Source organism: Rousettus aegyptiacus, unplaced genomic scaffold, assembly GCF_014176215.1.
Source record: "Rousettus aegyptiacus isolate mRouAeg1 unplaced genomic scaffold, mRouAeg1.p scaffold_m13_p_7, whole genome shotgun sequence".
Lineage (NCBI taxonomy): Eukaryota > Metazoa > Chordata > Mammalia > Chiroptera > Pteropodidae > Rousettus > Rousettus aegyptiacus.
In genome coordinates, this window is record NW_023416310.1 from 103,261,544 (window position 1) to 103,287,210 (window position 25,667).

Sequence of the window (25,667 nt, forward strand, 5' to 3'; positions counted from 1 at the left end):
AATGAAAGCAGAATCAACAAGCCAAGTAGCGGGCCAAGCAGGGGCAGCAAATAGGGCAACATCCCATCCATCCCCGACCAAAAGGGATTAGAGGTTATTTCTTTTCGTCGCCTTTCTAAATCTTCTTGTAGTTGTTTTATTTTATCTCGAACAATTCCTGGTTTATTGGCATGAAAACAACATTTTTCTCCTAGGGCCAAGCAAATGCCGTACCCAGTAGGTGTCAGAGGATCTGAAACTGTCTTTTCCTTTGGGCATGTTTGTGACCGCAGCGTTTGTTGCAGTGAGGGGTAACAAAAGCAACTGAGCAATCCTCTGCCCATTTTTAACAAATGCGGGCGCTTTGTGTGAGGATGCCATGACTTTAATTTCTCCAGTATAATCATTATCTATTACTCCAGGATGAACAAATAGCCCATTTAGGGTGGCACTGCCTCTCCCTATCAGTAACCCAAAAGTGTTGGAGGGCAGGGGGCCATAAACGCCTGTAGGCAGGAGTTGTACCCCCGTCTCGGGGGCTAATATTGTGTCGGAGGAGCAACAGAGGTCCAATCCTGTGCTACCTGAAGTGGCTCGGAGGTCTGAAATTGTTCGGTAACTTTTGTCTGGGGAACAAACCTGATTGCCCCAAGGTTTGGACTCTTTTTGGGGGCCTGGGGCGGGCCCCTCCAGAAGTCTCCCTGATTTGGAGGGAGAGGATTACCTTGTACATCTGTCTTAGAATAACATTGATTTGCTCAATGAGCCCCTTTTTTACACCTGGGACACAGCTTTGGGTTAACATTGCGTCCCTGACGGGGAGCAGTACAATTTTTTGCAAAATGTCCGGGCTGTCCACAGCTGAAGCATTTAGATTGACTAGGATTATTAAGGCTCCCTTTATCGCCGCCCCAGATAGCTAAGCCTAACTGATGACTGGAGCCTATTTCTGAACAGAGACGGATGTAGTCCGAAAGACTCCTCCCTCTTTTGTGAGGGCGAATTGCTGCCTGGCAGGCGGAGTTTGCATTTTCAAAAGCCAATTGTTTGAGAAAATCACTATCAGTTTCGGCACCGCCCAGAAGCCTTTCGGCTGCGCTGGTAAGGCGGCTAACAAACTCTGAATAGGGCTCTTCAGGCCCCTGTCTAATACTTGCTAAGGATGTTGTTGCGGCCCCCTTTTGAGGGAGCCTTTTCCAAGCCTTAGTGGCTGCATGATGTATCTGGGCGAAAAGACCAGCAGGATACTCAAGTTGAGCTTCATTAGTATCATAAGGTCTATGCCCTCTAAGTTTTTCATAGGTCCACTCGGCACTGTCGCCCCCCGCCTCTAAATTGCAACGGGCAGTGTCTTTACATACTTCAGAAAATTCTGACTTCCATAAAACAAAATCTCCCCGTTAAAGTGGCCCGGGCAAGATGTTGCCAGTCATTGGTGGTGAGCCAAAGGTCATCTAATGCCTCTAAAATGGAGAGTGTGAAGGGGGCAACCGGACCGAACTGCGAGACTGCCAATTTTAGTTCTTTTAGGGTTTTGAAGTCAAGGCGTTTGTACTCGCGAGCAGGGGGGTCCCCTCTCTCTTCATCACTGTTTTCCCCCTCTACTTTAATAGCTGGCCGTTCAAGAACAGGGAAAAGGCCTAGGCCTACAGATTTCTTGAGAGTTTTCGTTTTGGGCGGGGTCTTGGAAATGGTGGACTTAAAGTCCAGGTCTAACTTATAGAGTTCTTTTACTAAGGCATTACGCTCTTTTTGGAGCTGAACAGTTTTACGTAATTTTTGAACCTGTTGCGACAGGTCTTCGGGGGCTGGAGGGTTTTAGGGGAGGAGTATTACATTGACACTCTTTTTCTAAAAAGGAGGTGCTTTCTCTAAGTACTTGATCTACATCTGGAGTATGTCGGTGCACGCATAGGAGATCATTGATGCAGTTCCAATAGTTAAAAGCAGTTATGGGGACCTTATCAGGGCCAAAAGTTCTATAGTAATCATTAAGAGCATCTCCAACCCTTTTCCATCTCTTTTCATCTATCGTTCCTTCTTGGGGAAGCCAGGGGCACACATCCTTGAGGAAGTTAAAAAATTTTACTAGATCTTTTTTCTTAACCTTTACTCTCCTTGATCGGAGTGATTCTTTGAGACCTCCGATAAATGTTTCTTGCGCACTTATCTCTTGCCCCATTTTTTAAATAGAAGTATTGCCCTGAGGCGAGCACCATGAAAAGGATTTTAGCCTAAAATATAAAACCTATTTCTTTGCGCCTTGAATTGTGTCTCTATAAACGGACACCCTTTTTTTCTCTCTTTGGGGCTCAGGCCCCGGGGGTTACGACCCCTTATCTTGTCTCTTAGAAATCGCCCTCTTACCTCATCAGCCGTCTTCACGAGGCAGGCACTCTCGCGGCGACCACTTTTTCAATTTTCTTTTTCGGGGACTGCAGTCTATTTTTCAGGACGATCTCTCGCTCTCCGTCTCTCCGCAGCGTCGGGCCCCACGTTGGGCGCCAGTTGTCCCGGCCCGCGGGACAGTCAACAGGGACCCTAAGACAGAACGGGGAGGGGAGGGAGACAAGACGATGAAAAGAATGGAGACAAGACAGGCTTTCTGATCAAGTCTCGTTTATTAAGGCTCGCTGCAGGCTTATATAGGGCGTGATCGGGTGATGTTGCGTTAGCGGGGCTGATTGGCCAGAGGCAGTCAGGAGATACTGTGTAACACAAAGGGGCCGGGCGGAAAGACCCGCGAAAAGTCCCTTTGGCGGGAAGCGAGGCAGATACATCCAGGAGGCTTACGTGGCCTTGGCGGGAAGCCCTGCTGAGCAGCCATTTTCGGCCTGGCAGCCATCTTAGTCAAAACAGCCCCTGACAAGGCCCTTTCCTGAGTTTATATGTCCCAATAGGAAAGAGGCTTATAAACTAAAGCAATAAAATCTTTATGAGGGATTTCTAAGCATCAGGCTTATCACTCATTTGCCCAGGGGCTGGCTTTCTGCATGGCATTTTGAGAGTGGTATGGTAGATACTGTGGTATGCAGCCCAGACCCCAACTTATGAATGAAGGATTTATTCTACCAGCTGTTGGGAAGGCTACCAGAAGATAGCCTTAGCTGTCAGTCCTCTTGGGGACTTGTCTCTGCTAAAGAAACTTGCTTCGTGTAAGGTCACACCTGCTTTCATGGGGAACTCACATCTAATGACAGATAAATGTGAGAAAATAAAGGCGCGATTCCGTTCCCCATCTTGGTAAAACTCTGAAGGACCAACCATCCCAGAAGATTTCCTCGGGCTCAGCTGGAATCTTTGTTGGAGCTGCATTGCAGCTCAACTTCCCTCTACCTAATTCTGCTTCCAACCTCTCTTTTCCCAAGAAAGGTCCGGCATGCTGATCTTTGACCTAGAACCTGCTTCCCAGGGCACCTAATCTATGGTGCTTGGTTCTAGGAGTGATTTTTGTTAAGGAGGTGCCAAGATAAGATTTTGGAACTGGATTAACCATCTGGCTGCCAATGAGGACCCAGCCCTTCTCTAAGGACAATGGAATTGGGTAACTATTGCTAAACTTGACTGACTCAGAAAAGAGATAATGAAAAGATTACAGTGATTAATTGACATTTGAACGCTAAGTTCAAATGCAGTGGAAGAGAAGGAAAAAGCTGATAACCAGGACTTGTCAAAGTATGAAACTCCATTCGAAGGTTAAACTCCCAATCAAGACAGGTCTTCTATCCTAAGGTTCCTACCTGGGATCGCTGTTGCACCTAAAAATCTTGAATCTTCAGATTACCCAGAATCCTCTGAGCCTACATAAGTGGCACATTCATTCCTAGTAAGAGTTGGGGACTCCAACTCTTTCCTAACTGAAAATGATGCAGAGTCCTCTGTCCTGCAAGACATGTTCGCTCATTCTCCCAGGATCTACTCCCACCTCCACTTTTGGCCCCTAGGCCAGTAATTAGGGTTAAGTCAAAACATAACCTGGCCAGAGATGTGCTGGACCTGCTAAGGGAAAAAAAGATCTGTACCTCAAAACAAATGCAGGAGCTGGCTAACAAGTACTAACAGGAGGTGGGAGAATATACACGGGACTGGGTTCTGGATCAAGAGGATGGAACAGAAATTTGGAAAAAAGAGGTTATGGATATGGGGTCACTTTCCAAGAATATAGTATTTAAAACTGTGGCAAGGCCCCCAGGAGATGGTGCAAATGCACCATTAGAATGGCTCCGTTAGAATAGTGAGATGTGCCAGAATTGCTGTGACAGACTGTGGAGGAAGTGGGTGTGCAGAGGAGATATACTAAGCAAGGTTGGAAAACCCGCCCAAGGGCCCATAAGATACCAAAACAATAAAGAATGTGCTGGAAAGATGGGCCCCAATATCAATAAGTCAAGTTGGGGCTGTCCTCTATACGTCAGGACCGACAGAACTAAGCTCACTATCAATACTGCTCATTCTCTACCATCAAAAGAAATGAATTTAGGATCATGAGTCCAGTAATCTCAGTCAAAAGTCCCTTGCCAGGTTTCCAGATCTGAACCAGTTTTCAATTCACTTGGTTGCTAATTAACAGCATTGGCCCTCTTGCCACCTGGGAAGGGCCAGTGAATCATTTTGACAAAAACAAATACACATTCCAGGTATAGGGTTGCCTTTCCTATCTGCAAGTCCTCAATGAGACCACTATCCAAGGGCTTTCAAAAGTTTTGATCCATCAGCATGAGATCTCATATAATACCTTGTCAAACCAAAGGATCCACTTTACAGCAAAGAATATGGAGGAGTGGGTTCATAACCATAAGGTCTACTGGTCATGTCACATATTGCACTATCCAGGAACTGCCAGCCTAATCGTGTTGGGCAACAGATTGCAGAGGGCATAGTTGCAGTGCATTTTAGGAGTGGTACTTTACAAGTGGTACTTTATGTAGTTGCAGTGCCATCTTAGGAGCCATCATCTAGAACACAGTTCTCATTATGTCAAAGACCTTTATATGGAGCCATGTTCCAATAGGTATAATACAAAGGTCTGAGAACTAAGAGATAGAAGCAGGAGTGGCTCCTTTTACCATCAGCACCAGTGACCCGCTTGGGAAATTTGTGCTTCCCATGCCTGCAACTCCGGACCCTGTGGGTTTAGAGATCCTGTTTCCCCATGAGGAAACACTTCCACCAGAGGTCACAGTAAGCATCTTAATAAACTATAAGCCAAGGCTGCTGCCAGGGTACTTTGACCTCCTTGTGGCCAAAGACCAGCAGAAAAGAAGGGCAGTCATCATCTCGGCCGGAGCACCTGAGCCTGATCATCAGGAGGAGGTAAAGCTATTGCTGCACAGTACTACATAGTAAGATCCACGTGGGCGCCTCTTTAATACTCCCCCGATTTTGACAGTAAAGAGGCAGGCACAGCAATCCTGCACTAAAATGGAATCAGACCAAGAAACAGACCCCTCAGGGGCTGGGGTCATGACATCAGAGAAGCCAACAGGATGAGCATATGTGCTCAGTTAGGGGAGGGGGGAATCGGGAATAGATAATAGAGAAGAAGATGAGTATGAATTGCAGCTCTGAGATAATCTACAACAGTAGGGGCTGTAGTTCATCTTAGCTAGCCTTCTTGTTCTAAATGTCCTCCAGAAAGTGAAGCCCATCAGAACCACTGGCGTGCTGCAGCCCGAGCTGGCTCAACCTGGCTTGTGAGAGCCCACTGTTAAATTCTTGCCTGCTGGTTTTCAAACCATTAGGAGCTTCAGATCAGCCCTGGTGGGGGTGTTTGTATCATGACAATTTACAAATGTTACAAATAGAGATTTGGCCTTTTTTTTTTTTTTTTTTCTTCACAGAGCCAGTTGTTAAAAATGTAACAAAATAGCACTGGAATCCTGGAGGAGCTTCCAGACTTGTGGGAAGTGGTTAGATGAAGTAGATCAAAACAGCTTGAGTGGGCTGGAGTGGATGTGATGATGTGCTACCTACAACACCCTTCAGGAGTCAGGGCTTATTCGCCCAGTTTAGGAGTACTGCTGGAAGACATCTCTCTGTAGGAATCTGCTCTTTGGGGATTTCCTTGACTGAAAATATTTGCCACACCTAAAGTCATGGCTTTTTCCAGTGTCAGCCTACATCTAATTACTGATCAACATGAAGAAAGGCTTGACCTCCTCCTTGCCCCAATTTAGGAAAACTCCAATGGGCCATCTTCCAGTCTAGAACTCTCCTGTGGGTCAGCCAAGATTTTGCTGTGATTGCATTGAATCCAGCTTCTTTCTCTGTTCAATCATGCCTCCTTCCCTTTTTCTTTCTCTTCCATTTCCCCTTCCCTTCTCCTCCTCAAGCAATCCTGCATGCTAATCTCTGTCTGTGCCACAAGACTAGGAAGGGGAAGTGGGGACAGGAAATGGCTTGATTCTTGAGTCTGTCTCCATGGAAGTGAGGGCCACAGCCTGCTCCCTTCCTGGAGACCATGGGGTAGGGGAAATTATTGCCCTGGAAAGAATCTCTCAAAGCCTCTGATCACAGTGCCAAGTAGGAGAAACTCCAGAAATCGCTAAGCTCAGGACAGAACTACCACCTTTTACTGCGACTACAGTAGCAGCTATGTCTTAGTCTCTGACAGGAGACAAAGTCTTCTGTCCCTTACAATTTCTAGCTTAATTTGTCTGTCAGTGCCAGGAACGCTGTCAGTGTTCGTCCATCTGTTATGGTCAGAAGCCCTGTCTATTTGCTTGTCCATAATTGTCATGGGCCTACTCTGTGTGTTGGCCTATGACTGTAGACCTTCAGAATGGCCAACTCTTTGTGGGTTCACAGTAATTAGGGGACCCAGGCCCATGGCCATGCTTGGTATTTTTGTTTGGTCATGGAACCTAAGGTTGTGTCTTTCCATCCTTGAGCTGAATAGGCACAGGAGCCTCTGTTGTGACTGTGGCCCAGGGACATGGCCTAAGGCTCTTGCACCTTTCTCTGATTTCTACCTGGGTTCCAACACTGGTTGATATGCATTTCCAGGGGTTGGAAGGCTGGGAGGGAGTTTTAGGGTCTATCTGAGTCATAGCCCTTCTGTGAATCTGGGCTGGGTGCAACCCTGCCCCCAGCCCTAAGGAGGACTAGAGCTTCTGTTTCAGTCGAGGACCTGGGAGGGGCCCACACAATTGCCTCAGATCCTGGTGGGAGAAGAGGCCTGGGAGCTGTGGGGGTCAGTCAAGGCAAACATCCTGGGGTGTGGGGGGAGAGGGGAGACTGAATTATCGAGTAGTTTCTGACTTGGAGCTATGGCTCCAGCAGTGGTTGCTGTTTCCCTGGCCTGCCCTCCTAGCACATTAAATGACTCTACTCTTATCCAGCCCCATGGGTAGAAGAGGACTGGGCAGGAGCCAGGGCCTTCACCAGGAGACCATGGGGCTGCCCCAGGCTCTGGGCCGGAGGAAGTGTGACACATTGCCAGGGCTTCCCTCCTGCTTCCTTTGAGGCAGTTCCCAAATCAGTTAAGTGGGAAAGGGAGCAGGCAGCTGTACTGGTGTTAGGTTCCCAGCTTCCCTGGCTCCTGGGTAGCCCAAGGTCACCCTGTTGATTCACCTCTCGGATATCGTTGATACGGATAATGGTAACATCCCCGGCTGTGTAGTAAGTACCTTATAGCCTGGTGCTTATCTTTGCTCCACAGAGCATTTTCCAAACTTTGGGAAATTCGTGCTGCTTTTCCATTCCGACTTCATAAAACTCGTGTGCAGCTCTCTTAATCCAAGCAGAGAAGAGACTCACTTTCATTAGACCCTGGACATAGCCACTGCTGACACCCGTGCAGTGAGGAGCCCTCCCCAGACCTGGAAGACAGAGCGGGAGTTCAGAGCAGAGATCTCAGTCACCTGAGGGACAGACCACAGTGCACCGCTGTGGCCTAAGACGTGGGAAGGCAAGCCCCAGAGTAAGTGTTGAGGAGGACGCCCCAGTAGAAGACATGTCTACCTCCCACTGGACACTGGTCTGCAGGGAGACAGATATCAGCCACTTGGCTGGAATGCATTCCAGGCACAGGGCAGAAGGATGGTGAGAGAGCTGTGGCTGGTTTGTGTTCCTGGGGCCCAGGGCTGCTGTGAGGGAGACAGAGGGCTGTGAGCAATTACACTAGGAGATCTTGCAGGGGGCATAGGAACCAAAGTGGCAGAGTAGAGTCTTAGACCAGACCAAAGTGCTTGGAGTTCACACTGAGCTAGTAGGCAGCCCATATGGAACACAACCAGACTCATCCCTTAAAATGAAAGCACCTCCAGTGTCGGTTTCCCCTCTGAACCTGGCAGAGTTCCTGATACTTTTCAAGCACTGAGTAAATATTTGTTGAATCAAATATTTGGTGCATGAATCCATGGGGAGAGAAGCAGAAGAGGTCTGTCTAAAGACGAGTACCCATGGAGCATTTGAGTTGGTCATCTGCATTGGAGAGGTAGGCTGGGCCAGGGCAAGGCTGTAGGACTGACTAGGGGACTGAGACCCCGAGAGGAACCCAGATCACTACCCAGCACTGAGCCCCTCGGCCTGGTCTCTCCCCTAGGATGGCAGCATATCACAGTTTCCTCTGGGGCCAGAGACTTGGGACAATGGCTGCACCCTGTAATGCGCTGGCAAGACACCATCCACATCCATGTCAGACTGGGCCCTTCTTGAGCTAGCTCCCTCAAAAAGGAGACACTGGAAGTGACGGCAGTCCCTTCATAGCTGTGGCAGCATGAGGAACTGGTGAGTGATAAACTGGCTGGTTTCTTTTCTTTTCAATGAGAAACTTCACTGCAGTCTGCGCAAGCCGAAGTCCCCAAGGACAGGCCTCACAGCTCTGTGAGCAAGCTCTGACCTTGGCCCAGACTTAGTTGGATTTGGCTTTTGTTTTCCAGCATTTGGCTTATCAGAATGTGCACAGTTGGGTAAGACTGAACAGTATAGAGAAGAATTTCCAATAATGATGAGGGAATTTGGGAAGCAGCTTTAGAATGTGTGAAAGTAGAGGAAGAGACCTCGTGTCTGATGGACAAGCAGTGTCTATAAAAACAAACAACAAAGTTTATGAAAGACTCTTCCTTGAGAAAGTGTTTGGCACTACTTACTAAAGCTAGAATATGTATATCCTGTTTATCCTATGACCCAGTAATTCCACACAGTTCCCGGCATTTGCAACAGAAATGCAAGTATATGCTCACCAAAATCTGAGTACAAGAATGTTCATAGTAGCTTTATCGACAGTAGAATGGGAAAATATGTTGTGAGACACAATGGTACAGTACACAGAAACAAAAGTAACAGGCTACAACTACATGCAACAACTAGAAAGATTGCACAGATATAGTGGTGAACAAAAGAAGTCAAACATAAGAGTACAGTCTACAGTTCCACTTAAAGTTCAAAAATGGGTAAAACAATTTTATGGTGATTCGTTGGAATGGTGGCTATACTCAGGGGAATGGGTACTGACTAGGATGGAGAAAGCACAGGAAGCCTCTGGGGCGCTGGAAAATGTTCTGTATCTTGCTCTGGGTGCTGGTTATATCAGTTTAAACATATATAAAAAACCACTGAAATGTCTACTTAAGTTTTGTGTGTTTTTTTTTTCAATTAAAAAGAACATAATTTTAAAAAAGGCTTTTCCCCACCTCCAGAAGAACTGCAGGATCTTGAAGGAAATGCTGACCTTCCCCTTTGGTGAGAGCCCTGGAAGTATGTTTTAGGGTAGAACCTGGGGAGTTTATGCTCATCTTCCTTTGAAGTTAAGTTTAAAAAAGAAAAAAAGGAGAAAGGTTTTTTAAGTAATCATCTTTTCGGTTGAAAGAGCAGGTCTAGGCCAGAGATAACATCAGTGGCAGCAACATGAAACTATTACATTGCTCTTATCTCAAACCACAGTGAAAAATAACTTGTGAAGTTGCATCTTTCCTGGCAGCCATAGCCCAGGGTCTCCTCATAGGAGGGAAATTGGTCAGCTGTTTGTGAAGGCGAGGTCTGCCCAGCAGCCCTTCTGAGGGTCTGGAAGGGGACTTCTTTGGGGCGAGACCTGAGGATTCTATCTAGCTCACCTTCTTTGTAGTCCTGAGGAAGTCCCTGGCCTCTCTGGGCCTTGGGGTGGGGAGCTTCCAGCACTGACAGTAGGTGAGATGGCCCCTTCACATCTCAGCTCTGGTTTGGGGGCTGTCCCTGCTCTTATCTGCCCTGGGGACCCTGATGCCATGATCATTCCTTAGAGGAACAGAGGCATCAGGGCATTTTCGGCAGAGACTGGTTTTCCTGACTCTCCCCTTAGGCCTCCTGGCAGCAGGGCTCCCGTCTATCTAGCACTCCTTGTGTCAGGGCAGGCTGGTCTCTGGCTGGGGCATCTTTGTTCTTGCCACAACTCCACTTCACAGATTAAAAAACTGAGGCCCAGAAGAGAGCTGCATGCCAGATTTGTTATTTGTGAAGCCTGTGTAACATGATGCAGGGTTTTAGGGCAGGAGCTGCTGGATCCAGAACAATCAGCCAATGTGCCTTCAACACAAACAGCAGCTTGTACAGAAGCCCAGGTTAGCACAAAATGTGCCTGGTCCATGCGGCCTGCCTTCCAGTTCTAATCATACAAACTGAGAATCTCCAAACACATACATGTGCACATGGCCAGGAAGCAAGAGGAGTAAGGGCTCAGGAATAGCACACCCAGTTTTCAGGGCCTGTCCTGCCCACTTGGAGCTGTGTGATACAGGCTACATGTGTAGCCCCCAGCCACTCCAGACACAGGACAGATGTAAAGTTAGTTAAGGATGTCTGGATAGCACCTTGCAACCTCCGGGCCCACACTGAGCTGTCCTGCCTGACAAGGAAGAGCAGACAGGCCTCTTCTGCTCTCCATACTATCCCAGAAAGAGGGTACCAGCACTCTGGGCTTTGAGGGGAGCAGCCCCCATTGTAAGCTAATCACAAGCCTCTTGGCTGAACAATATTTGATGGATCGGTTGTTATAATGCAAGCCACCATGACGACCTGCATTTAGCTGGAGACACTGAGGATGCAAATTTTCTATTAGCAAGCAGACTGACCACATGATGATACCCACTGACCTTGGCACTTAGCCTCTCTCCTCAGTTCCAACCATGGCCACATTTACAGCTATCACAGGATGGAAAACCAGTAGAAAGCTCATGTGCCATCCCACTACCCAAGGTGTCATCCCAGTTCCTTTCCAACCCTTGGTTCACACAGGATCATTCCAGTATCGATGCCATTCTGGACCTTTTATAGGTGCCTTGCCATGGTGCAGTGTTAGCCTCATGTCCATCATTTTATTTCATGGACTGAAAGATTGGCTATTGCTGTGGATGAAGCTTCTCTCCTTCAGTGTGAGCCCTTGAACGTGAATGCTGAGTCAAAAGATATGGCCACATTATGGCCTCTGACAGAGACTGTGGCTGCCAATGAAACTGTTCCCATTCTCAAGGTCTGGCAAATGAGAGAGGGTCGCACTGCTGCTTTAGTGCATGCCTTTGATGTCTGACTCAGTCCTATTGATTTCTGAGGGGGAATGGGGACCCTAGGAGGCAGAGATGATAGAGAGTTGAGGTGGCCCTTGGAGAGGTCCTGTGAAGGGAGTGGGGGAACTGTTCTACTATCCTGAGAAATCTTGAGTGTGAATGAGCCTGTCTCCTCAGGCCACCCAGCCCCATTCTCTCTCCTGGTCTAGAGATGGGCCTAGCAAAGTCAAGAGTTCCTCAGGGTTGAGCTGGATCTGCCCCAGGCCTGCCCATGGTTATCTTCTATGGAGGGATATAATTTGGACCTATTTTCTGGCATCCTAGGAAAATGGGGTGTATAGGGCCAATCTCAGCCAATTGGGGGTCAGGGCCATGCCTCTTGTGCTTAGGTGTCCGGCTCAGAGCTCCAGCCTTCCCGTGTACCAGCCTCCCTTAGACCCTGAGGCAGTAGTGCCAGTAAATTCCCAAGGAACCGTGAGCTCAGGCCTGCCTGGATCTCCGGAGCTATACCCAAAAGGCCCTCCCACTTGGTCCCAGCCCCCAGAAGGCTCCCCATCACCATTATCCAGATCTGAGCGTAGTTGGAGGGAAAACTAGGGCACATAGAAAACCCAAGTGGCTCTCAACGCATGATCTCTTCATGGGTAGCTGTTTGGTGACCTTGCCAGGGCTTAAGGCTGTCAGGGAGATGAAGGCAGTTTTCACTGTGGTATGACCACCTTTGCACCTATACCTTCCCAATTTTCTTGTTTCCCGGGAGAGGCACCTTCATACCTATACCTTCCCAACTTTCTATTTTCTAGGAGAGGCACCAGAGACTCTCTGTCAACCTCAGTTTCCCTAGTGTTGAGCCAGATGCCCTGTGGCCCTCTAGCTTGACAAAGACCCTGAACTTAGGCCGTGGTCTGGCCTCAGGGGCTAGAGTCTTCCTCACCTTTATGGACTCTGGCTGAGAGATTGAAGCACCTGTTTAAGGTCGCACAGCAAGCTACTGGTAGGGTAGGCTTGTACATCCTCTGCTGTCCCAAACACAGCAGTGAGATGACAAGGATGTACATGCAAGCCCCCGACCTTCTCCTGTTAGGTGCCTCAAGCTAAGAGGAAGCTGGGTCAGTGAAGCGGTGGGTCTTCCTGCCACCAGGTCTCAGCGACCCCGTCCTGCCATGCACCGCTCAGACTCCACTGCCTGTCACAGAAGAGTGGTCTTCAGAACCCTGAGCACCTGTGTGGTGTGCCCAAGGGACAGGAGCTCACTGCCCCTGGGAACTGGACTGGGGGCTTTCTTGGGGCTGAAACCACCCTTGACCCCTGGCCCTATACTAGCCCTGACACCCAAATCCAAGTCACGGGTCCACCCTCTGTGTTCTGAGATAATTTGACAACTTTTCTCAGTCACACTTCCTGACCTCTAGCCTGATGTGGCCCCTAGAGGCGGGGTGGCCTAGGAATCATAGGGCAAGGGGTGGGGATAGGTAGGACTGTGGTGGATCTGTGCACTGGCTGCAGGCACAGACCGAGGCTCTACAGCTTAGCAAGGTCTGTCAGTGGGTAGATGCTGCAGACTGCAGGCCTGGCCTGGGCTAAGTTGTGGTTACAGCTTGATGCCTAGTTATATTCCAGAACACTAGATTTTTACCTTTCTTGATTTGGTGAAGAAGCTCATGGTCTGAGAGGTTTAAACTATAGTAGGAAGTTGTTTGGATTGTGGGACAATCTCACTCACCTCCAAGAAACTGTTCAGTTGATTAGAGTTAGAATTGAGGATAATGGGTCAGAGCTCGGTGGCCTGATCTGACAGCACTTCAAGGCCCAAGTAGCTGGTGGATCCACCATGTGCAGGACCTTGTACTCCAGGGCTTAGGAAATTAATAGTCAGGGAGGGGCCGTTATGCCAAGGAGACACTGGAGTGTGTTGTGAGGGGTTTTGCAGGCCAGATGAGGGACTCGACTTTGAAGCCAGATAGCTCTTTGCTGGTCTAGAAGAAGCTGGGGGTTTGGAGCTGTCCTTGGCCCTTGTAGGCCCTACCTTGTTCAGGTCCCCCTCTGCGCTCGGCCCTCTGTGAGTAGCCTGAAGGCCCCAGTTCCCTTGAGCCATTAACCAGAGCTGACCCTTCTGTGTTCATACCGAACCCTCAATGTGGGGGATGGGGTGAATTAAACCTAGAGCTCCCCAGGAGCTGTAGTAAAGACCAAAGGAGGGAGGATCTTGAGTATTGAGGCTTGGCCTTTGGATCTAGGGGTGAATGGGTGCTGACCAAGGCTGGGCAAGGCAGTCTAGGAAAGGATCTGAAGGACACAGGGAGAAGTGGGGCAGCAATAAGCTACACAGACATTGATGGAGCTCCTACTGTGTGTTCACAGCACTGGAGGTGTAGTGCAGGGGCAGATAAAGTGGGCTTCCCACTCACCCTCCTAGGCCCCTCCTTCTGAGAGACCTCTTCTGGCCTTCCAGGTCTGGAGCCCAGTTATGTTGCCATCAACCCCACCTTCCTTCCCCTTCCAATCTATCCAGGTCCCAAGGAGACTGGACTATATCATGACTCCCACTCACCAGTATTCGCATACCCCACCTTTATTGAGGCAGTGGTGCTGATGTATCGGTTACAGAAATATTTCTTCAGGCACATCCCCTCCATTACCCGCTTGAAGCCTTGTCTGCCCACCGAGGGCCAGCGAACTCCCACCCATCCCTGATGTAAGTTGTTCTTGATGCTCCTTCAGTCCCATTTTGTGCAGCTCTAACCACGTGCACCAGGCTCCCATGGGAGGAAAGAGTCTCAGAGGCTGTCCTAGGTCTTTTTACATGATTTCCATCCTTCTATAGATATGACAACATTCTGTAAGGCTTCCTTGAACTGTGAGAAATTACTTTTCTCAGTAGTACAGTTCTTAGGTGATTCTGTTGGCTAAATAAGAAATATATATTTATCTTCTCAGCAGAAAAAAAATAAAAGCAAACTCTATTCTCCCAACCAAAAGGGTCATATAGTAACCCTCCCATCCCCTAGAAGGTAACTCAGCAGACCCTCTCCATCTGTCTTAGGGAGGGCATTGGAGGCCAGCTGTCTGAGGACCATCCATGGCCCTGGGGAGAAAGCCAGCAGGGTGTGGACAGGTTCCACAGCTGCCCAGGACAGGAACATGAGGATGAGCAGGATGGGAGCGCACAGGGGACTGCCTGTGCAAGCAGTGGGCAAAGAGAGAGGAGCACCTCAGTAATGTTATCCTACAACATGCCCCCCCCCCCAAACCACTGCCCATCTCCACATTGCCCAGAAGCCCAATCTGGGTTAGCACTGAGTGGCACTTCCCTCTCCCCAGGCTGAGTCTATGACCAGACCTGCTCTGACTCATCTCAGACCTGCTTCACACTTATCCTTTGTGGGGGGCTTAGCAGAGGGCGTGACAGACACCTTCAGAACGACCTCTGAGTTCCCACTCCCCTAAGTTCTAGCTCCTGTCTGCAAGTGGGCTTCTTTTGGATTGGAAAGTAGTACCAAAGGCTTCACATGCGGCAGGTGGGGGCCATAAGATGCCCTCTGCCTGGGCCTCTGGCTACGATAACAAGAAAAATGATGTCCTGATTCCCCTAAGAACAAACGGCAACTTACCTGTAGTTTTGTGCAGATTCGGGGGAGTTCCTCCATGTTCTTATAAACCTTTTTTAGGTGATTATCTTTATGTTTTGTAAGAAGTTTGTGCAGGGTAGAGATGAAGTCCTTTATAAAGTCCCCATAGCATGATTCCTGAAACAGGTTTAGGGGCACTAGGATGTTGGTGGTGCACAGCAGAGCACCAGCTGACCCCTAGCCTCATCCATCCCTGGTCACTTTGGCCAGATGGAGCGCTGGACTCATATTCAAGCCCTACCCTAATTCTCCTACAAGAGAGGTGCGGGCACTGTAGGCTGTGCAGCAGGTGTCTGGTTTCTCCTCAGACCCAGGGCCGACCTAGGATGGTGAGCAGAGAGCCCAGCAAAGCTCAGGACCTGACCATTGCTTCATCTGTTGACTGGGCTGGAGGCGCCATCCTCAAACTCTCAGCTTTCTCCCCAGATTTCCCTCTCCAATATCTTTTGTTTGCATCTCTGCCCTAGGTGCCACCTGGGGCAATCCCTTTGAAATGTGGTCAGAAAGGCCCATGTGGTGACTGCTGCTTACCTTACTGGTGTTCTGGGGCCTTTCAAAGGAACCCTGGAAGCAGGAAAAGTTGGTCAGAAACACATAGGGCCACTGAGAGCCAAGTGATGTTTGATGAAGATCCAGACTTACCTTGTATGTAATGTTGTCAGATGTAAGTTCATGCTGAATCTCAGCACAGACTTCCGTGTGATTGTCGTAGAGAGACTCACTGGTTGTCTTCATTGGGGCAGAATGGCTCTCCAAGCCCCAGAGCACACAAGCCAGGAGTATGTACACGTACATGGTATAACTTAAGAGTGGCTCCAAGCCGATCCGAGCCCTGGGCCTGGCAGCATTTCTGTGGGGAGAGGGTACCTATATATGTGAGTCTAAGGAAACGCTAACTGTCTTATCAAGTCATCACCAACTTACGTGGAAGATAGAGGGGACCTTATCGCTGGGTGAGATGTGCTTTTCATGCATTTTCTATGACCACAGCACACTTCATGGATTCTTGTCTTCGCTGAAACTCAGGCGTGGTCTCTGAGATTTTATTTCATATTCACATCGCAGAGTCCTGACCTTTCCGCCGGCATGTGGGGCAGGTCTTTGGCCAGGACTGGTGCTGTCCGGAGAGAGCAGGTGAGGTGGAGGGAGAGCCAGTAGGGCCTACTTGTTAGGAAGAAGACTCCCCCTACCCCACTGCCTACCTGACACCTGGAGACATACCCACTTCTTCACAGTCCCCAGGAGGGATATGCAGGGAGGGAGGACAGGTTCAGGAACAAGGCCTCCAGCCCTGTTGGCAAAGCAGGAGGAGGAAGGAGAGCCGCTGTGCTCTCATCCCAAAGGCTATGAATTTAGATGAATGGATGCAAAACTTCAAGTGAAAACAAAACCAGCTCAGAAAAATGCCACACTATAGCCATGTACCAACAAATTATGAATTTACGTTTTGACTCTCAAGATTAAGATCACCCGTTTTGGGGAATGTTTGGTAAATATGCTGAGTTCTGACCCCTGTGGTTTGGTTTTTCCCCCTAAACAGCTGGCTAGTCCATGTGCTGATTCATCTTAGGAGTGGTCGGAGCCCTGAGCTTGAGGGGCAGGATGTGGTCTCCGAGGGGCATAGGTGCTTCGTCTGACCTTAGGGGGTACCTACTCAACCAGCGACCAGCCAAGCTCGAGCAAACCCCAGGCCTTCCTGGGAAGGATGATGCCCCTTCTCTGGAGCAAGTTTCCCACTGGCTGGCTGGGTCCCTTGGATTTCTAAGTGAACCTGGAAACCTCCCTCTGGGGCGGGAGCCCTGAGCATTCCAGGAAGCACATCCGGGTATGCAAAATGCTGTGCCTGGGCCAGCTCTCCCCGCCCCTCTGCTCCAACAGCACTGCCCCTCTATCAGTGCCCCTGCCCCTTCCCCCACCTCCCTGCTTCCTCCCCTCCCTGGCCTGTGGGGAGGAGAGCACCTCTAGCATTTGCTTATGATGAAAACGACTGCAACAATACACAAATAAGAACAGACTTGTAATAATTTATTATGATGATAAAATATCTGGAATAAATATGCAGTGTGGACTTAAATAAATAAATAAATATTAAAATACATAAATATATAAATAAATATTACTGGTCCCTGCCGATGTAAAAATCTCCTCCCTTCTACAGCACCCGTATGGGTCAGCATGGCTCAGAGCAAATCCGTGGCTCCCGTGGCACAGGTCCACCCTGTGGTCCCTCCAAGGTGAAGATCTTAGGCAGACGCTGAGTTTCCTTGGGCTCCTTATGGGTGGGAGGACCACGGTCTGTGAGGTAAGCTCCCAGGGCTAGGTCTGGAACTGGCCTGCCTCACTTCTGCACTTGCTCCCAGCAGTCAAAGGGGATGTTAAGTAGAAAGTCATGCAGGTTCTTCTTGAAATTCTGCAAGGTGATATTCTGGGATGCACAGGAAGTTTCCTTAAAGCAAAAGAAAAAAAAAAAACCTTGAGTCTAGACATGAGTAGGTAATGTGGGGGCATCATTAGCTCACTTATGTGCTGCCTCTTGGAACTCAGAGGCCAGAAGGCCATCTGGGGCCCACCTGCTGACCTGGGTCAGGTTCCATGTTGCCACCTCCTATGTGTTATCCAAAGGGTACACAGCTCTACCAGTGGCAGCTGGAGCCAGGGACCTGACAAAGTGCCAGCCTGAGGCTGGTCTGCTGGGCAGTTAGGCCGCTGATCCTTTGGTCCCAGGCCAGGACAGAGCAATTTGGCTACTAAGGTTGGCTCTGTAAGCCCAGAAGGGACAGTGTAGGAGTTATGGCCACAGGCTTCACTCACTTTTCACAGGAAAGGAGTGTTTGGGACCTTTTTACATTCCGGATATGCCTCCCTTCCTGCTTCCATGCAATCCAGGAGCCCCTCAAAGGGCCAAGGGAAAGTCTTGCCGGGAGGTGGCACTCGTGCCCAGGAACTTCCTCTGTATCGTAGGCGGGCCGTTTTTCCTTGGGTTTGCCTCACCTCTGACCTCATTAATGACAAGAGCACTAGGGAGCCCTGCCAGCTTCAGAGTTCTATGCCTTAACTCCTAGAGTTGAAAATGAGCTGGGCTGCTTCGTCTCTGGAGGGTCTAATCATTACAGATCAGTTGACTCAGAAACCCCTTGGGATCCTGAACAGCCACACCCACAGGTCTCTCCCTACCAATTCCTAGATGAGATTCTTCTACTTGGAGCCCAGGCATGGGCACTCACCAGGGTTCGGGGGCAGTGCTGCTCATAGTAGCTGGCCATCATGGTTAAGGGGCCCTTGAGCCTGGCGAGGCTGCCCCGCAAGCCCTGCATGTACAGCTTCAGGCGGGTCTGCACACATGTCGGCTCCTGTGGAAAAAGTCCATTCCGTGGTAAGCAGTGGCCAGGTGTCCTCCCCATCACTTCTTCCTGTTCTCATCTCCATTCCCCAAGATCAGGGCCCAGGAGGGGCACAGAATGATTTCCAACTAGTCTCGGGCAGGTCCAATCATACATACTGCCCTGCCCTCCTGTCCACTGCAGGCGTGAATCTGATTCCTCTTCACCACTCAACTCAAGCCACCCTTAGTCAGCATAGCCACATTCCTTTGGCCTGGCATCACTAAAGGGTCTCAACCCCTAGGAAGGGTGGTCACTATCCCCTAACCATTCAGGGAGAAGGGGCAGGGCATTGCCCAGACCTGCCATGTGAATAAGCAAGGCTCGTTTCTAAAACCCCTCTGTGCCCCTCTGTAGCCAGCACCCTGTCTCCACAGGGCTTGGTCTCAGGGCACGGTGAGTGGGCCAAGCCCACAGCCCCTGTCTCATAAACTAATCACTGCTTACCCACCTGTTCCCTGGTGCCCCTTGGCCCCTTGAATGCTATGTCTGTCTGTGGCTGCTCAGATAATACAGGAGCTCATGTTACTGCCACAAGGGCAAAGGCCGGGGGCCTTCTGAGCATACCTCCTCTTGGCAGCCAGCTGAATGGAGAGAAAGTTCACAGCCCTATGAGGATCCATCTAAAATGGAGCCATCCCCAAGGCAGAGACCAGCATCTTACCTGGGGGTCAAAAATGTCAGAGACGACTTCTACAGCTCCATTCTGTAGAAAAGGAAAAGATGGTGTTATTGAGCTGACAGGCAGGGCTAGTCCGAGCCCGCGAGGTGGACCAGCAAGGTGGCCCAGGCATGACCTGCACTCCTTCTCTCACTCACCATCACATCGGCAGTGTCATCACTGTGGTTCAGAATGCTCAGGGCCTCTTTGATGGCATCCACATGTTGAAAGGCCCGGGTGACAGGGCTGGGCGGGCGAGTGGGTGCGGAGATGCTGCAGACCACAGTGCCCAGGAGAAGCAAGTTCTGTAGCCACATCCTCCTGAAGACTTTAGCCTTTCTCTCTGAGCACTGGGCTCACTGGCAAAAGAGCTTTTATATACACAGTTAGAGGAAATGATTAATGGTGACCACAAAACACCAGGGGGGCGGGGGAACTACCTGAACTGTGGAATCTCCTGGCCCTTATCAGCTACACATGGGAAAGGTGAGCCTTTCCCCCAGGTGGTCACCATAGGGGGTTTTCATTAATGAGCCCTTCCAAGAATCAGCAGCCCACCCGCCTGCCTCCTGAGTGTGCTCTCCAGCCCTCCCTAGGCAGTCTGACAGCCCGCTGAAGCTGCCACGTCCCTCTGAGGGGCCTCCGGGCACAGTTTGGACTTCTTGGCTATGAGTGGCCAGGGCAGGGCCTGGGAGACACTCAACCCAGCGCCTACTCCTAGGCTCTCCATCCTGCCTGTTACCCCAGGAGGCCTTTAGGCTGGCTGTGCCCACCCTGGGGCTCATTCCAATCCCAGCCTTCCTTTCTAGAGCCGGCGCCTCTGGCCACAGTGAGAGAACTGAGTGTGAGGAGGACTCTCACAGGCCTGTCTCACTGTCTGCCTAGGCAGATTCCAGCCAAATGGTACAGTCCTTTATAGCACACCGTAGCGCCAGCCTGGAACCCAGAGCAGTCAGCAAGCTCTGCTCAGGCAGGGACCCCTTCCTTACAGCCCCTGTGAGCAGAGGGAATGACAACCATGTGTCTGTTCAACCAGCAAGATTGCAGAGTATTCCTTCACCGTGCGATCCCATCTGACAGCCAATCCTAGTTTACGTAGCCGCATTCAACCCCCCACACTGCAGAGGTGAGCTGGGGCTCTCAGCTGGGTGGGTCAGGACTCTGTGACTCCTGGCTCCAGCACCACTGAGCTGAGTGACTATTCCCTCTGAGCCTCACCCCCCGCTGCAGGGCAAATTGCCTCCCCAAGGTGGGTACTGCACTCCTACCTACAGTCCCTGGCAGGCGCCAGGAGCTTCAGGGGCTTGTTGCGGGGTCGTGGCTGGATCCACACCAGGTACAGGGGACAATGTCCTCTCTAACAAGATCTTCCAGGCTTAATTTCCCACATGTCCCCTGCCCCCCAGCCTACTTTCAGCTCCAGAGGCCTCTCTGTGGAACAGGAACTGTTTCTGGAAAAGCCACAGGCTCTTGAGGGTCTGACAAGTGTTTGATTTTCACAATGGAGTTTGGAGAGGACAGCACGAGGTTGGGTTTTTTTGTTTTTAAAGTTTTTTTTTTTATTAAAGTATAGTTGGCATATAATATTATGTCACTTTCGGGTGTACAACATAGTGATTTGATACTTCTATACCATATGATATGATCGCCCCACTAAGTCTAGTAATCATCTGACACCATACCAAGGTATTAGGATACTGTTGACTATATTCCTTCTGCTGTACATTATATCCCCAGGGCTTATTTATTTTGTAACTTGGAGTTTATATATCTCTTTTCTCTTTCGCCTTTTTCATCCGTCTCCCCATCACCTCAGACAGCACACGCTGTGTTTGCCGCCCCGTGCCGTGAGCGTCGTGGCTGCAGGGGTATGGATCCACATGTGTACCTTTCCGGGTGTCGGTGTGCCTGTGTGGTTGGATGTGTCTGTACTTGCGGGTGTATTGTGGGGGTACATTTTACACGAGGTCATTTGTGCGAGCCCCCATGCCTCTGCAGGTGCCGCTCAGATACGAGAGAAGCCCTCCACGTTGGGTGCAATGTTTCTAGGTCCCAGAGGCTGATTCAGCCGAGACGGATGGGGTAGGACAAAAGCCAGGACATCTGTTGGGCTTAAATGGACAGCCCTCGAGAGGAGGTAGAACTCGTGGTCTGAGTACTGGGGCTGCAGGACCTGAAAAGTTTCACTGCACAGCAGGAGGGTTGCTGCCCTTGCGCAGGAAAGCCAGCCCCAGTCCTCCAGACTCCATTGGGTTTCCTGTCAGGAGCTGAGGCCCACCATAAGGCCGCCCTGCTCTTCTGAACCTGGCAGAACACTCCTAGAGGGACAGGCTGGGGGGTGAGAGTATGGCATGTCCGGGCCTTGGCGCTTCCTCCACCTTTTCCATGAGGCTTCTGCTCAGTCCCTTACAGAGAGCTCTCAGGGGCAAAAGGAGATCAGAATGCTGATGCCACACAGAGTGGAAGCTGGGTGGTAAGACGTGGGGGTCACAGTCGGCAACTAAACTAGTGCCAGGGAGGCAGAGAGCTGGTGTGGGCCCTCTAAGATGGTCACTTTTCTCCAGGAAATGAGTTGACCGTTAGTCAACAAACTTCTTCAGTCTGCATCAGGCCCTGTGCTGGAGAGAAGGTAGATGGGACTTTCCCAGTGACCCTCACATCTGGTCCTGGAGATTCTCAGTCTGGTGGGGCAGCAGACAGCTGTAGACACTCCCATTGAGTGTTCCAGGCTGGGATGGGGGAAGTTCAGTGCTGAGGAATTCCAAGGAATCACCGTCTCCCAGCTTGGGAGTTCAAGGAGACCAGAGAGCTTTCCGGGAGATGCTGCCTCCCTGCATACCCTGAAAGGACAAGTAGAGTAGTTGGGCGAGTCAAGTTTTGGAGGGAGGGGCAAGGTGGGATGGGGGAGAGCACTTAGGGTGCAGAGAGGCAGAGGGATTGAAGAGCAGGTATGGTGAAAAGGAAGCAGGTTCCAGAGAGATTTAGGAGGTAGAATCTTGGTAAGACTTGGTGATGTAATGGACTGATTCCTTCAATATTTATTGAGCATCTACTTGGTCTCAGCAGGCAAGGGTGATACAAGGATGATGAAAAACTGCAGGGTCCTGCCTTTATGGACTTCATAGTGCTATGGATGGAGAAACAAGATTAACCTGCTCGCTCCCTTCCCCAAAGGGTACTTTTGAATGTAAGTAAGAAGAGTTAGAACTACTCTCCAGGTGTCTAAGGTGGGGACCCAGGGGACAAGGGAGCAGGTCTGCAGGGTCTATGGGCCCATGGAAAGGTTTGGCAATTCAGAGGCTTCTTGTGCAGGGACAGACCTGGGGCAGCCGCTGTCCATGTGATTGGCAAGGCCACAGAGGGTTATTCAAGAAGAAGGGCTGAGAGCCAGAACAGTGGTATTTAAGAGCCGGGGGCATGATAGCTGGGCAGAGATCTGGCCAGTGGCCCAGGCCCTGGGAGAGCAGGAAAGGAGATAAGGCAGGAGCCACAAGGAGAGGTCCATGCCCACAGCATGCTCTGTGGGCATCGAAGTCAGCACACAAAGGCAGAAGTCTTTTCTGTGAGTTTGGTGATGAGGTTTGTGGGCAGGCGTACATCTTTCTTCTGGAAAGATGACATCAGGGCTGAGGCTGTGACATGGGCAGGCATTCCTAGATTGTACCGCATGGAAAGTGGCAGTGATAGTGTCTCGTCAGTTCCCTGACTCAGGGGCCCCAGTGGGACCGTGGGAGGGCAGGAACAGGACCGTGATGGGCGGTGTGACTCCTCTTTGGGTTCCTTCCACAGGGCCAGGAGAAAACTCTCTAGAAGGAGTTTCCTGTGAGTGTCTTTTCCACAGACCGGAGGAAATGGACTTGTGACCACCCCAGGCAGTTATCACAAGGGGAAGGAAATTGGCCTCGGAGTGCCTCACATCTCGTGGGACCTCTGCATGGACATCTCAGCTGAAGTCACCTTCCCTTCGGTGGAGGTGACTTCACCTTGTGCTGGTGGCCCATACAGTCAATGATGACAGAGACTGGATCTGAACTCATACCCATCCCTGCTCCCCTAATATTTTCTACTATCTCAGGGATTAGAAAACCAAGAAATACTGGTCACCCAGCTAGACCAGCAAAGGGACATCCCCCTCAGGACAGCTGGAAAGGGAGCTTCTCCAGGTGTTGGCAAGAAAGCTAAAGTGGCTTGTGACTGTTCCAGGGAAGCCCTGAGGGCCAAAAGCAGAATTTCCCCAGCCGAGCCTGCCACCTAGGCTTGGGCTTCCTGCCACTGACCCTGGGTAGCCCAAGAAAGTTCCTCCTCCCTGAGCCTCTGTTTCCTCTTCTGTATAATGGGTGTTATTATCATTGCCTCACAGAGGAAACTTACCTGCCCCAGAAAACTTTGTGGGGGATTCTCCCAGGAATATGCAGTGCTTCAACCTTTCCTCTCCTCTCCCCATCACTTGGGGAGGTATCTGAAGCCCAAACTGGGCAGAGGACTAGCCTTGCTTATATTTTCAGGGACAATATAAGCCTTGCTTATATTGCTTATATAGCCTTGCTTATATTTTCAGTTGCCCCTTGCCCCAAATAGCAGCGTTCTGGACAGATGTGGTGAGGTAGAGAGCCCAGCCCCCAGCCAGATTTGGGAGACCCCAGAGCAGGGACAGCACCTACTGTCTCTGGGAGGGGGTTCAGGTCACTCCAGGCCACACCAGGCACATAAAGCAACATCTCTGGCCTTTGTGGTAGCAGCTTCAGGTAGACCCCTTCTGCATCTCTTGTGTCTAGGTCCCCAGAGGTACAGCTCCAAAAGGCCAGGCCGTTCAGGCCAAACCCCATTATGCTCCTGCTCACCGAATGTCCACAGACCCTGGTGCTGGTGAGTCCTGACTGATTTGGGAGTGTCTGAGGGTAGTTAACTCCCAACCATGTGTGGACTCTAGCTCCATACAGCAAAACTTCCAGAAAGGCCTACCATGTGTGTCCCACCTCGAAGCCCCCTGTGTTCAGAGCTCACGTATGGTGGTCACTTTGGGTAGGGGACAGGGAGGACAAGGCCCAGATTTCTAGGCACAGTATTAAGAGCACCATCCAAGATCCACACAGAGAATGAACGGCCAGGAGGGGGTGGTCATGAAATAGGAGCGAAGCAAATTAAAAGAAGGCCTCAAGGGGTCTTGTCGGTTGTGTGGTCTTGGGGCAGGAGGTGAGTAAGGAGTCACTGATACTTGGAGTTCTGGCTCAGGCAGCTGGGTAGACAGGAAGGCCGTTTGCTATGATTGGGGAGGCCTAAGGTAGGCAAAGAAGTTTGGGCCAGAAGACCCCAGTCAGTTGTAGGACATGGACCCAGAGGTCAGGGAGAGGTCAGAGTCTAGACATTTGGACATTATCGATAAAGAGGAAGTTCCCAACAGCAGAAGGCTGCATGGAGAGAGTCGGGCTTTGGGGAGTGCCCAGGGATGCCAACTTTTAAGACTGAATCAAGGACAATGAAAGCTCGTTTTTCACTTTATTTCTTGGTTCTTGGGGTTTCCTTGCTACTTCCCCAGGACTCAGCAATGGCACCCTCAGGCCAAGGACACCCATGGGTACAGCCTTCCCCATCTTGAGGCCCTTCCCCCGCCTATGCCGCCCACCTGCCTACCCAAGTACTACTTCCAGAGCTGCAAATGCATCCTCTACATGTGAGTCTCTGTCTCTTAGCCTCGACCCCAGCTGAGAGTGTCATCAAGCATCCCAAAGGGGCCCTTGCCTTTATCTGCCTCTTTGGGAAAGAGGCATTGGGCTGCATTAAAAATTAAAAGGAGAAGAAATCATTAGACTAGAAGCCTTCACAACTTTCCACAGTCCTGAGTGTACCCCTCATTGCCCTCTGTGTCAGGCTAGAGTCCAGGCCGAGGTGCTGGGTGGGAGCCTGGGGACCCGTGCTCGGCTCTCACACGCACTTCCCTCTGGAGCTGATACACCAGAATGAAGGGTGCGGATGCAGGTTTTCCATGTGGGCAGGACAGATGGTTCTGGAATGAGCTTCCTTCAGGACTTTTCTGAAGTGCCGGCCTCCCTTGGACTCTCACTGAGGCCACGTTTTGTAAGCATGTCTCTTGCTTCTGATTCCTCAGGTCACAGAGGGCCCCGGCCTCGAGCTTCAAGGCCACTTCTCCCTGTTATGCACCCCATTCTTTCTCTGAGCAACTCCCCTACTTAAACTGATGACCCAGCAGTAATGATAAAGGTAAGAATGAGTTAGTTAGGGGTTGCAGGGGATAGGGGAGAAGCCCACAAAGTGTTTGTGGATTGGCTGGAGGAGGTCTTCGGGGATCTTTCTTACCAGCCGTAGGGCCACCAACTCATAACTCTCTCTTCATAACATACACCCATTCCCTCTCCCACAGCCACATCCCAGGAGGGGTGTGCCCAGTCCCCTGCTTTAGCCTCCTGGGGGCACAGCAGCTGCCTCTGAGGAATGCAGAGTTGGAGGTGGTAGCCTTGCCTTCAGTCTTGGCCACTCCCCACCACATGACCTAAAGCTGTAAAGCTGTAACTTGCATCTC

The 25,667-nt window shown here is 50.4% G+C and overlaps 2 protein-coding genes across 2 annotated transcripts in view; one reads left to right on the forward strand and one right to left on the reverse strand.

Moving 5' to 3' along the window:
- The first annotated feature begins 8,480 nt into the window (after positions 1-8,480).
- The window catches only part of ACSL6 (acyl-CoA synthetase long chain family member 6), a 111,090-nt gene continuing 93,903 nt past the window's right edge, over positions 8,481-25,667 (forward strand). Inside the window, exon 1 of the mRNA XM_016118434.2 lies at positions 8,481-8,709. The gene's annotated coding sequence lies outside the window, so the exon portion shown is untranslated. The remainder of the gene's footprint in view (positions 8,710-25,667) is intronic.
- On the reverse strand, positions 17,214-19,571 carry CSF2 (colony stimulating factor 2). Its single transcript, XM_016118436.2, has 4 exons — positions 19,288-19,571; positions 19,133-19,174; positions 18,313-18,438; positions 17,214-17,534 (listed from the first exon to the last, which is right to left on the reverse strand). The coding sequence occupies exons 1-4, from the start codon at positions 19,444-19,446 to the stop codon at positions 17,427-17,429; spliced, it is 435 nt and encodes a 144-aa protein (XP_015973922.1). The 5' UTR covers positions 19,447-19,571; the 3' UTR covers positions 17,214-17,426.

What these genes read in the sequence shown, in the direction of transcription:
- CSF2 (XM_016118436.2), bottom strand. Translation starts at nt 19,446, where the DNA reads ATGTGGCTACAGAACTTGCTTCTCCTGGGCACTGTGGTCTGCAGCATC. An exon ending in ATGACACTGCCGATGTGATG is followed by an intron (nt 19,175 to 19,287) that starts GTGAGTGAGAGA and finishes CCTTTTCTACAG; the next exon opens with AATGGAGCTGTAGAAGTCGT. An exon ending in AGCACTGCCCCCGAACCCTG is followed by an intron (nt 17,535 to 18,312) that starts GTGAGTGCCCAT and finishes TTTTGCTTTAAG; the next exon opens with GAAACTTCCTGTGCATCCCA.